The following is a 12161-nucleotide window of genomic DNA, read 5'->3' as shown; positions in this document are numbered from 1 at the left end:
AATGTTCTACATACACTCACTTTGACAGATTCTTTCATTCACCTAATCATGTTTAGCACAGTTTGCTTCAGTAGATTATGGAAGGATTAGATCAATCCATTGAAGAGACACTAAGAAATTAATTAACCACAATACACTTTCGGTGTTCTCTTTTATGTTGATAGTATCGATATCAATTTTTATTTGTCATTAATGAGAGAAAGAAAAGGCGTTGGATTCTATACTTTTTAGTCATCATGCACACTAATTATGAATTTATGATATTCCCATTTTTAATGTAATTTGTTTTCTTTATTCCACCAAAAGAACCTATTGGTTTTAACCTTAAGTAGAGCAAGCTTGAATTGAACAGTTTTCAAACTTGGAGTAGCAAACTTTAGTGCACAGTGACAAAGCATGATTATGGCAATTTAAATTGGTTTGATTCCTTCCAAAACCCAAAAGAAGCCTTGGAATTTGCAATCTTTTACCAAGTCTGAGATATCTAACATAATAATTATATAAACTTTACGTTCAACAATGAAAATTGTTGAATATTCCTCCTCTAGACCACAAAAAGGGTAGCCTCGACATATGATTAACAAAAGGGAAGCAAACACTAGAGACCGGACTCTGAATTAGACTACTTCTAGAAAATGTGTTTGACTGATTCTCACTCCATCACACGCTATCATTAGTCTTTTGTTTGTTATTCCAGGATAAAGAAATAAATAATAATGATTATGCCTAAGAGTAGTAAAATGAGGTAGAAAAAGAAACACAAAAGGGTAAAAGAAAACATAATGGAAGCAAACTTTTAAGAACAAAATATCAATCCCCCCACATACCTAAATCTTTCTTTTTTATCAGGTATATAGTACTGAATGAATCCCTTTTCATATTATGAAAATCAAAAGAGCATAGTCTATCACCTATATGATATTCCAAAATCCATATGATTCGTGACTATATATGCTCACCTAATTCCAAGTGGCCATGATTTTATGCAAACAAACAGTTACATTCACATGCAGTTTACATCAGTTAATTAAGAATGTATAATCTCTGACTTCTCTACTTAATCTCACTCAACCTCTTCCAATTGCCAAAGAGAACTTTAATTTGTCAAACATTTTACATGGAGAGTTCGGCTATCAAGAATGCTACAACTACAAGGGTGAGTTTACCTTTGTGTAAACGCTTTTATTTCTCAGTAGTCAAAGAACTGCACAAGCCTCAAATAAAGGTTATCTTTGACCGACACTATTTGTTTGCTGTCATTTTCTTTTTTGTTTTGTGGCTTACTTCTTCCATCAAAAACACCACAAATGCATTCAGAACTTAGTATCTTGTGGAAGGACAATCAGGTTGCGCAAAAGAAAAGGGTTGGACAAAGTCAAAAGTTTGAAATTAATTAGGAAACTATAAATCTTTGTCAAAGATGTCAGGCTTTTAAGAGCAGGTTTGGAGTCTCGCCACAAATGAATATTATTATTAGAGGAGCACCTAATTACCATATAGGCTCAGTGTCAGGGATAATAGAAAATGAGTCTATATGTTAAGTTTTTGTTGCGGCTTATATGCCTATAAATATAACTGTCCTTCTCAGCTCAATAATGCATGTTTCAGTGTGTAGACATAGGTGAATGGGCAATGGCAATATAGAAGAGGACAAGATTTGTTAGTTCATGAACATTTTAACAGTTTAGACAAATGATAACTCCCCTATGGAAATTTCAAGACCAATTTTCTATAGAACAAGGCAAAATCTTGACACATTTTTGCAGGTTTTACTGTGTTGTGGTTTGTCTTTTTCGACAGTCTGATGCCAAATCGCAATAGCAGTGGACATATTTTGGTAACCGTTGTAATTGAGTTACATTAATATTTTTTTTATCTGTATAAATCAATGCCATATCAAGAGGTTTAGGTTTACAATAATTCGCGAAAACTGCTAATATGGTTGCCCTTGTATGAGATTGCAGAATTTGTCATTTTTAAAGATATTAGATTTTGATATCAGGCTTTTTTTTTAGTCAAGTTCTTGAATGAAGAGGAGTAAACAACCTACTCTTTTTAACATATTATCTAGTGTTATACCCAAAAAAAAAAACTCTAGTATTGCTTAAAACTTGTTAAAAACCACAATTATGAATAAAAATAAATATAATATGAGATTCATTTGAAGATGTTAAAAAATATGGTGTTAATGATCACTTCTCTTGATTCATTTGAAGTGAATTTTTAATATTACTACATATTTATAACGAACATTCAATAATATGAGGATGAACTTGCAGTTTGCAGTAAGACTAAAAGCCTATGAGGAACAGTTTGCCAGAATAGTAAAAATGCAATAATAAATAATACACCCCCCTCCCAAAAAAAAAAAAAAAGAAAGAAAAACTGTTAAAGCTAATGAAAAAGGAAACACGTGCTATGTTATAGACTTAAAAAAGTGATTTTTAAGAAAAATGTTTTTTTAAAAAGTGATTTTTTAAAGAAATAGAAAAGATTTGCTTCTTAAAAAATAGAAAACTACATTTAAAAAAACAATTTAAATAAACACATAAAAAAGCAAAAAGCGGCTCATTTCATTTTTTTAAAAAAGCTTAAATATCCTTTTAGTCAAATTTAGTATTTTTTGTTCTTTGTCCTTCTAAATTTTTTTATTTTTAATCTTTACAAATTATTATGTTTATTTTATTTTTCGTTTCGACATTTTAGATAGTACTTTTTGTATTCATTGTAAAATGTTAAAAAATGAAAAATAAAACAAACATAATTTATAAGGACTTAAAACAAAAAATAATTTTGTTAGGATGAAAAACACATGACTAAAAATTTATTTAAATTTAAAAAATAAAACATTTTTTTAAATAAACTTAAGCAAACGGATCTGAAATCAAGCCACAAACCAAAAGGAATATAAACGTTGCACGTAATATGTTAAGGATGTGCAATTCACACTGCACAGTCTGAAACATCTAAAAACAAGAAGTCTACAACTGGAAGTATTGTCCAATGGCATATACGTGAATATAAGCAAGTGCAGTATCTTTACTCAACAAAGAATTTAATTATGAAAGAACTTAAATAAGAAACATATTTAATTACGCCTGAGCTAATCGAATCATCTTGGCAAAAACAATACACGAAAGTCACCAAGACGAACACATTGATTGTGTAATACGGCTAACCCAGAGAGGCTCACTAGAAATAATATGCTAAAGAATCAATGCAATTCATTTTCCAAAAAGAATATGTACAGATTAATTATTTAACCAATCAAAATTATCCCTTCCATTATCACAAGCCATCTCATCAATCTGACAATATGTGATTGGTCATACCCGAATTTCAGCAAGGTGTCTTGCACCTTACCATCCTCCAAATAATTTGTGAAATTCAGGCAAAAGAACCCAGCAATTCAGCAGCATCAACTTTATGTCAGGAGTTAATGATCATAACAAGAGGGTAAGGGGAAAATCACCAGCTTGCGTCTTTGACAACCTGATATCCCTCCCAATCCCCAGAAGAAGAAAGTTCCCATCAACTTGAGAATCTGACACTCCCTTCTCAAATTGGCAACACTGAACTCATCAATTATGATTCCCCATAAGATCAGCAAGCGTTATTTTTCCGCAGTTGCCAGCATCTAGTCTATCAAACTTCTCACTAACCTGCATGATGTCCTTCTCAGATACTTTTCCCATCTCCTTGAGCTTGTATATAACATATTCCGATTTACTGCATGTCCAAAACTCCGTATATTCAGCAAAAGCTTATCAAAATAAATTAGCACAGTTTTCTAGCTAGGATAAAAAACAAAGAACATAATTCAAACCACTAAAGAGAAAATAATGATGGGACCTGAAGAAAAGAAAAAAGCAAAAATGAATTTGATATTTGGAGTTAAAGAAATGAGACCTAACTACTGTTAGGACATTACATTACAGTAAGTGCATGTTTGTCAACAATCCACAATAAGAAAGACAAAATAATAATGAAAATATCATGAAGAGGAATGCAGACAATTCAAAATTATATGTTTATCTCAACCACTATGGGAAACAAAAAAACATCAGAAGAATACCCATAGATGATGAGCAGTCAAGAAAAGCAAAGCACAACATCAGATTTTCCATTGTAAAAAGAAATTAATTAATAAAAAATGCATTATCTTGTGAAGCCTGGATAGAAGGGTGTAGGAAAGAAAGGCATTAGTTGGCTCCCAAAGTTTTTTGGCAAGACTATGACGTCTAATAAAATGCTAGATGAGTGAAGAACCACTTTAATCCCTATATATATATATATATGAACAAAGGAGATATACAAATTTGTGTGAATTAAAGGGGGAATTACGATCATGAACATACTACCATACTATGAAGCTATGGGAGAGGGTAATTGTGCAAAGATTAATGCAAAAGACTCACATTATTGAACATCTTGAGGAGGTCATCCATGGAAGCAATATACTTAGTACAGCAATTGATGAAGTGATGTCAAAGGAATCAAAAACATATATATGATTTTCATTTATTTGGAAAAGGGCATATATAGGGTTCCAAGAGAGGTTATGAGGAATGCCCTAAAGAAAAAAAGGGGTACATAATGCCTATCATGACAAGTGTGAGAATATAAGGTGAGTTCATAACAAATTGTCCTCTAAGTCAGCCTCAAAGGTCAATTTTAAGCCCCTATCTTTTCACCTTGGATTTAGATCTATCACTACAGATAGAGGGAGATTGAGAAAAACTATAAGCAAAACCATTAGAATTTAGAAAGGATTTAGAGGTTGGTGGTTTGTATAAAGACATAATTCATCAAATAAACACTGACATTGTTTTATCCATGTATCCAACCCCTCCTAGTGGGAAAAAATAAAATTCTTTGTTGATGTTGTTGTGAAGATACTCCAAAAACGGCAAAGTATACATGTTGTATATGGCATTTGATATCAATACACATACAAAAAACTAATGTGAATCCAGGGAATATCATTTTTCTGTCACTTAATGGCTATATTCGGAATATGGTGCTTATGTGATTTACTTCACTAGATACAAGTGCTATATATAAAGTTTATTTAAATGGAAATTTATTTCCATGGGATATGAGTAGGAATGTAGCAGACATGCACACCAGAGGAAAATTGCTTCCTCCAAGTTGGAAATTCACATAGTCTAATAGGTGCCTGTGATTAAGCCAGTGTATTTTAAGATGAAGTAGTTGGGTCTCAGCAGGACGGGCCCATTTAGGGATAGTTTTTCGGTTATCATCTATAAACCATTTACTAACTAGTTACTGTAAAAGGTGAATAATGGGATACTGTTTGGGAACTTCTTCAGAATTAGAAAGTTGTGAGGAGTGGTCCAAACCTCTCAAAATATCTGGAGTGTGAAACGTTCTCATAGGTTGCGTTTGTTTTGAGAGAGAGAAATAATTTGTGAAGATGGAAATGAGTGAAAGTAGTTTGTTATAGATTGATATAGCTGAGAAATAATTTTAAAGTGGGACCTACTTGTACTATTTCTTACCTATTTCCTCTCTTCTCTTGATCTCTCTCCTCATCTTTTCTCTATTTCTCTTCAATCAAACTTTTCACATTATTTGTCATTTATTGCTTCTCTCTCTTTTTATTTCCATCTACTCTATTTCTCTTTTCTATACCAAACACAGCCATAGGGAGATCTTCAGAATTGTTCAAACAGGCGGGCACAAAAACTCAAGTACAGCACTGCATACCACCCTCAAACGGCCAAATAGAAGTGGTCAATAGGTGCTTAGAGACATATTAACGTTGTTTTTCAGGGGAGAATCCAAAACCATGGCCTAACTGGCTATCTTGGATGGAGTATTCGTTTAATACCACATACCCTAGTTCAGCCAAGATGTCTCCTTTTCAAATTCTATATGGTCACACCACTCCAGGAGATACTTTTCCCTCGAAGATAGAAGGTGTTATTCGACTTAAAATGGAAAGAGATAATATGTTGCAGCAACTTAAACAAAACCTGGACCATGTTCAACAAAGGATGAAGTGTTATACAGACAAGAAAAGAAGGGAACTAGAGTTCAGTGTGGGTGACAGGGTATATCTTAAGGTTCAACCTTACCGATTGAAATCTTTAGCAAGTTAGAGGAATGAGAAGTCATCACTGCATTACTATGGTCCCTGCAAAATTCTCCAGAGAATTGGTTCGGTTGCATACAAAGCTAGCATTCCCAGAGCATGCTCACATCCATCCTGTTTTCCATGTATGCCTACTGAAGAAGGCACTGCCAGCATTATCAGTGGCACAACCTCTACCACTAGTTTAAGCGAGGAATGGGAATTACAACCAAACCAGAAGATGTGTTAGCTGTTAGTTATGGGGATCAGTGAGCAGCAGAAGCCATCATCCAGTGGGAGCATCTTCCTCCTTGTGAGCATTCATGGGAACAATTTGCAGCCATTTAGAACAGTTTCCCTTCATTTCCCCTTGAGAACAAGGTGAAAGTTTTGGGGGGAGTATCGATAACAGGTCCATGATTAAGCAAGTGTATTTTAAGAGGAAGTAGTTGGTCCTTAGCTGGATGGGCACATTTAGGGATAGTTTTTCTGTTTTAAATTGTAAACCATTTACTTACTATAAAGGGGGAATAATGGGATACAGCTAGGGAACTTTTTCAAAATTAGAAAGTTGTGAGGGGTAGTCCAGACCTTTCTTGCTATTTCTGTCATGAGATCATTGAATACTACTTTAACAGACAACAAGAAGGTGGATCAGCATATAGTTTCTGCCCATATTTTTTATGTTATCATTATCTTTTGTCCTGTAACTAACATCAGTTAAATTCTCATTATTAACATGAAATCTTTCAGGTCTTGATACATAACATGCAGGTATCAATGATGGAGATAGGTGAATAGAATGGATGTGTTTCAAATATAGTAAACCACAAGGGTCGTTTGGTTTGAGAAACAGTTTTTTTTTCACCTTTAATTGCATAATTGTCACCTAGTTTTAATTTTGTTTTCTATTTTCAAAAGTTTATATAGGAAATAACTTTTATATTGTTTTTTGTTTTCCTTTTTTATTTTAACTGTTTCATATACAAGCTTTTGAAACAAGAAATGTTGTGAAAATAGAAAACGAAAACAAAATGTGTTTTCTCAAACCAATGGTCCCTTAACTCCATGTGGGTGGACATTACTGAAGGGCAGGGGTTCAAAACCCACTAGAAGCACCTTATGGTCAGATCCTAGCCGCTAATACCCAAGTGGAGACTACTCCTGCACCACACCCTAAGAAAGCTTAAAATACAGTACAATTCTTGGGATTTTTCCTCCAATGGAGTCCTCATTGTCGTCTACAACTAAATATATCATTTTTCTTTGGATTAGTTGGATCAAGATGTAACTGGAGTCAGAATGATGCAGTTCCAATATTATGAGACAATATAATAGAACATGATAATGTTCTATTTCCTTTCCAAAGTAATACAGGAACCTGCAGTGTATAATGTATAGCTATCTGGTTCTAAGCTTAAACTCACAACATCCAACATAATGAAGAAAATATCACATAGAAACAAACAGTAACACTAATGTGGAAAACCATGTTGAGCAAGTAAAGCGTGAAAACTACTGTAATATAATAGCCCAACCAAAAATACACTTATTGGTTAAGAATTTTATCATCTAGTTTTCTGATTTCATATCTACAACAGAAGAGGCCTAAGAAGTAAAACCATATACCAAGCAATTACACTAACACTAAATAATATAAAAAATTTAAAATGCATATTCTACACATTAAATAATGATTGACTACAACTTGGTGAATAAAATGGTAAAAACTACATTGGATAACAAGGCAATTGCCTCCATAAATGGATACCTCAAAGGATAAGATTGGACAGGTAAATATGATCAGAACAATCAACATCCATATATGTGATTTTTCAATGTCTTGCCAGTAAACAAAATAAAAGGAAATCAAAGAACTCCAAAAATTTACCAAATGTGTGACAAATAAAGTTCTTAATTTTTTCAATAGATGCCTAAATTTCCATCATGACATGCCTTGCTCCAAAAACACTAATTTCCTTGTCAACATCATGCAGCAATTCTGCTATACTCCATGGTTACAATATGTCTTACACAAAAAAACTGACATTCAACTACAAATATTTGCCCTTAATTGAATAACAAGAGTTTAAGATATTACCAAATCTGTAAAAGAAGGAATATAATTTTTGTTTAAGTTAAACTTTTTTTTTTCTGTTTTTACTTCTCAGATCATATTTTATATTACTGAAGAAGATGCCAAAAGTTTAGTTGATATATCTAGGCATTTAATAATTCTTACTTCAAAAGGTGGTCCATGATGCATTTAATAAGTTATAATTTGAACCAAACAATCACAAAAAATGCTGAAAAAATCACAAATGGCAAACTAGAGATCTGAACTTGTTGGAATGATGACATGACATTGGAGGACTGGCAACAATGACCAGAAATTATGTGAAACACATCGGAAAAATTCACGTCAAAGGAGACAAGAACCTGAAGAGAAATAGGGATGGCATGCCAGATATAACACAGCAGTAGAAGAAACCAATGAAAGAAAAATGACCAGAATCAAGAATACAACCAAACTAAAAAAAAACGTGTAGTTGAGGAGATAAAAATCCGGAGATGTCATGGCAATGGAAGAAACCAATGAAAGAGATCACCAGAATAAAGAACACAACCAATAACTACTAGAAGGAGGACACGGTAGGCAGAAAATTTCCTGAAACACCGACAAAATGCATGTCGAAAGCTAAGATGGAGAAGGAGACCATCAGAATGAAACACAATCGGAAGAAGCTTGGACGCGTAGGATGGAATAACATAGTGCAAGGGAGTTAAAACGTCAAAAGATGTCAAAGGGTTAACATGACATGAAAGACGATTAATTCGCAAGGACAATCATGAATGAAAATAACTCTGAATTTTAGGGCGCTCAGTAGCAAATTAGTGACAAAACAGATCATGGAAGATGGTACCACTCTGATCCTATGTTGAGACTAAATAATGATGTATTACAGTGTATTCATGTATTTGATATATTCATAAAACTTATAGCATTAACCCTCATTATATATCATAACCCTAACTAATTATGAAAACAAATTCTGATAAAAGAAGAGAATATGGTAATCTGAAAAGAAAAAGAGGTAATAGGGAAACTAATTCTAGAGTATTATCTTAGATATGATAAGATATTTTTGTATATTTCCATATATCCTAACACCAAGAATTATTCAATATTTGGTAGCCAAGTATAAGCAAAGCATATGTTTGATCAACTCCTTCAACATCCGATTTTTTTTCCTTTTTTCATGCTTATGGTTTAATCCACTATTTACCGTTTCAAGTTGCACTTTTTCAAACAAAGTTTCTGATGGCATGCAAGTTGTCCACTTTACCAAAGACACCATATACAGCTTTAGGTCAACTGATGGGTTTTGGGTACACATGTTTATCTGATATCAATAAAAGAAAATAAAAAAGAACCAGTTTATCATTACTTGTTGATGCTCAATTCTACAATCAATGCAACAAAACAGTGAGAAAAAGAGAAACAAAGTGAATCCAAGAATTTAAAATTAGTTGGGTAAATTATAGCTAATATCTCGAGGTATTTAATCGGATACTAAGTTCATCCTTCAAAAAGTGGTCCATGGTGCATGGGGGTGGGGGGGAGATCTTGTAAATCTAAGTATCTGAGTAGGAAATACATTTCAGTGCACTACTTTCATGAACAAAAATATCAATTGATGTAAAAAATCACTCAATTTCTATGCAATTGAAATGCATCAGTCCATACCTCACAAAGCCATTATTGTCTATGTCTGCTGCAAGAAACTCAGAAACAGTCATATCCTGACCAAGAATCCACTTTGCCATCCTCCTATGCCGCTTATCCACTCTCGCCTCAGCCAAATAGAGGAACGCCCGGGCCACAGCAAGCGTCGACACAAGCAACCAAATCGCAGCAAAGATCCGACCGTGCATGGTCTTGAACGCGTGGTCTCCATACCCAACCGTGGTAACTGACATAACCGAAAGATAAAACGAATCCAACCATCCAAGCTTCTCCACAAAATGCATAACCCCCACACCTACCCCAATACAAATCACCACAACCCCCAACGCCAGCGCCACCTTCAACCGAATCCTCATCCTCCCTTTCTTCACATCAATTATATAAGACTTCCCATCCTTCTCACCCCTCCTTCCCTTCACTGCCGTCAACATATGATTCTCCTGCAAATCAAGCACATAGCTAACCATCCCACTCAACAATATGTCTATAAATCCAAACCCCACCAACACAAACAATATAGAGAAAAGCTTAGTGGCTGTACTATTGGGAGTGATATCACCGTACCCTATTGTGCACATTGTCACTATACAAAAATACAATGCATCAACTATAGGATGAGTCTCAGTAGCTGTAAAATTATGACGATTGAACCAATAAATGACAACCCCTAATGCCAAATAAAGAGCAAGAAGAATAACACCCTGGCACACAATACTCTGGCTGGCAAATTTGGGTCTTTGCACGGTGGAGTGGGGGTTGAAATCGCTGATCACGGCCATGGCCGGCGCGGTTTTCGACCGATGAAGGTTCGTTTTCCGCCACGACTCGTAATTGGGGTCAAGGAGCCAAGAGTTGAGTTGTTGTTGTTTTTGTTGGGAATCAAATAGTGGTGATGATGCATAGTCCTGTGAGTTAGAAGAGGAACATTTTGGGGAATTGTGAGAAAGTGTTAAGGCATCAGCAAGAGGTGAAGGGTCCCTTGGGGAAGCAGAGGAAGGAGAAGGACCAAAGATGAGACGGTCCTTGAATTCTGAAGGGGTCATTGGAAGAACGATTTCGTCGTGCTCTGGCAAGGGACATAGTTGAGGCTTCTTTCTGGGGCTGAAGTATGGGAGCAGAGGCTCCTTTTCCATAAGGGTAACCAAACACAGATTTAACGGAAGCAAAGGCGGTGGCTTTGGAAGATAGAACAGTTTTGGTGATATGGGTCGGTTTCGGAATGGAGGGAAATTGTTTGTGGAAATGCAGAAGAGAGTGGTTTGTGTTAAGAGAGCAAAGTGGGGGTGGAAGTTAAAACAGATAGAGAAGAGAGAGAGATTTGCAGTACATGGGTACAGGAAAGAGGACGGTGTTGACGTGGGGGGTGACAATGTTAACTATGATTTGGGTACCACTCATTCGGAGGTAGATGCTACACTCACGCGCTTCTGGGTGGCAAGTGGCCCAAATTTTTTTTCTTTTTAATTCTCCCGTGTGTCTTCTTTTAGAATCAACTGGCCATGATTGAAGGTAATTATTATTAGCAAAAAGGTGTTAGTCCAAGTGTTTGTGTTTTTTTCTTAGAAAAATGTAAATTATATTAAACTACAAATGATACATCATGGGGTATATAGTTAGAGAAAAATAAAAGTTTTCTTAATACAATAAGGTCTAAATTAAGATACTAAAATACAATAGATGTGTTTGTTTATACATAAAAAATTTAATCTTATTAATAACTTCTATTACAGAAAATTGATAATCTTTTAAAAAATTAGCTTGTTCCAACATAAGGTGCTAATCCAAGTGTTTGTGTTTTTTTTATTAGTAGGGATTAAATATACGTAATCGAGATTCAAATAATTTATACATTTTATTTAATTAAGTGAATTAGATCTTATCAATTAAGTGTTTGGGTTTATACTTAATGTAATAGTGATTCCTTTTTTTTTGTCAACGAAGAAAACAAGAAACAAACAACCAAAAGGAAAAAAATAAAAAATAAGAACGAGTTTAAACTAGACGCATCTGCCAAAACAGAAAGTTGCATATGCCGGCGGCAGCTATTCCAAGTTGTGAAAGGATCTGAATTGGCAGAGCCATGTTTTGCAATTTTGCCAAAAGAAATTTGTCATTGCTGAGTAGCCAGAGACTTAATCTTGTTGTGAATTGTTGCATAAGTATGCCAAAATCGGATATCCATATATTATCCAATTGTGAGCCATATGTAATATGAAAAAACTGGCTGAGATTATATAAACATGATAGTTTTAAATTATCTAATAACTCATCTTATTTTAGACAAAAATAAATAAATTGGTTGAGATTATAGAAATA

At 34.3% G+C, this 12161-nt stretch overlaps 1 protein-coding gene across 1 annotated transcript; it reads right to left on the bottom strand.

Annotated features, from left to right (window-relative positions):
* Positions 1-2982: 2982 nt before the first annotated feature.
* LOC114412650 (two-pore potassium channel 3-like) lies at positions 2983-11223 on the bottom strand. The gene is made up of 2 exons (XM_028376619.1): positions 9846-11223; positions 2983-3729 (listed from the first exon to the last, which is right to left on the bottom strand). The coding sequence occupies exons 1-2, from the start codon at positions 10976-10978 to the stop codon at positions 3582-3584; spliced, it is 1281 nt and encodes a 426-aa protein (XP_028232420.1). The 5' UTR covers positions 10979-11223; the 3' UTR covers positions 2983-3581.
* Positions 11224-12161: the final 938 nt, after the last annotated feature.

This window comes from Glycine soja, chromosome 5, assembly GCF_004193775.1.
Source record: "Glycine soja cultivar W05 chromosome 5, ASM419377v2, whole genome shotgun sequence".
Lineage (NCBI taxonomy): Eukaryota > Viridiplantae > Streptophyta > Magnoliopsida > Fabales > Fabaceae > Glycine > Glycine soja.
Note: the sequence above shows the minus strand (reverse complement) of the source record. Positions and strands in the feature narration are given on the sequence as shown.

What these genes read in the sequence shown, in the direction of transcription:
- LOC114412650 (XM_028376619.1), bottom strand. Translation starts at nt 10,978, where the DNA reads ATGGAAAAGGAGCCTCTGCTCCCATACTTCAGCCCCAGAAAGAAGCCT. An exon ending in GACAATAATGGCTTTGTGAG is followed by an intron (nt 3,730 to 9,845) that starts GTATGGACTGAT and finishes TTGGACATGCAG; the next exon opens with TAAATCGGAATATGTTATAT.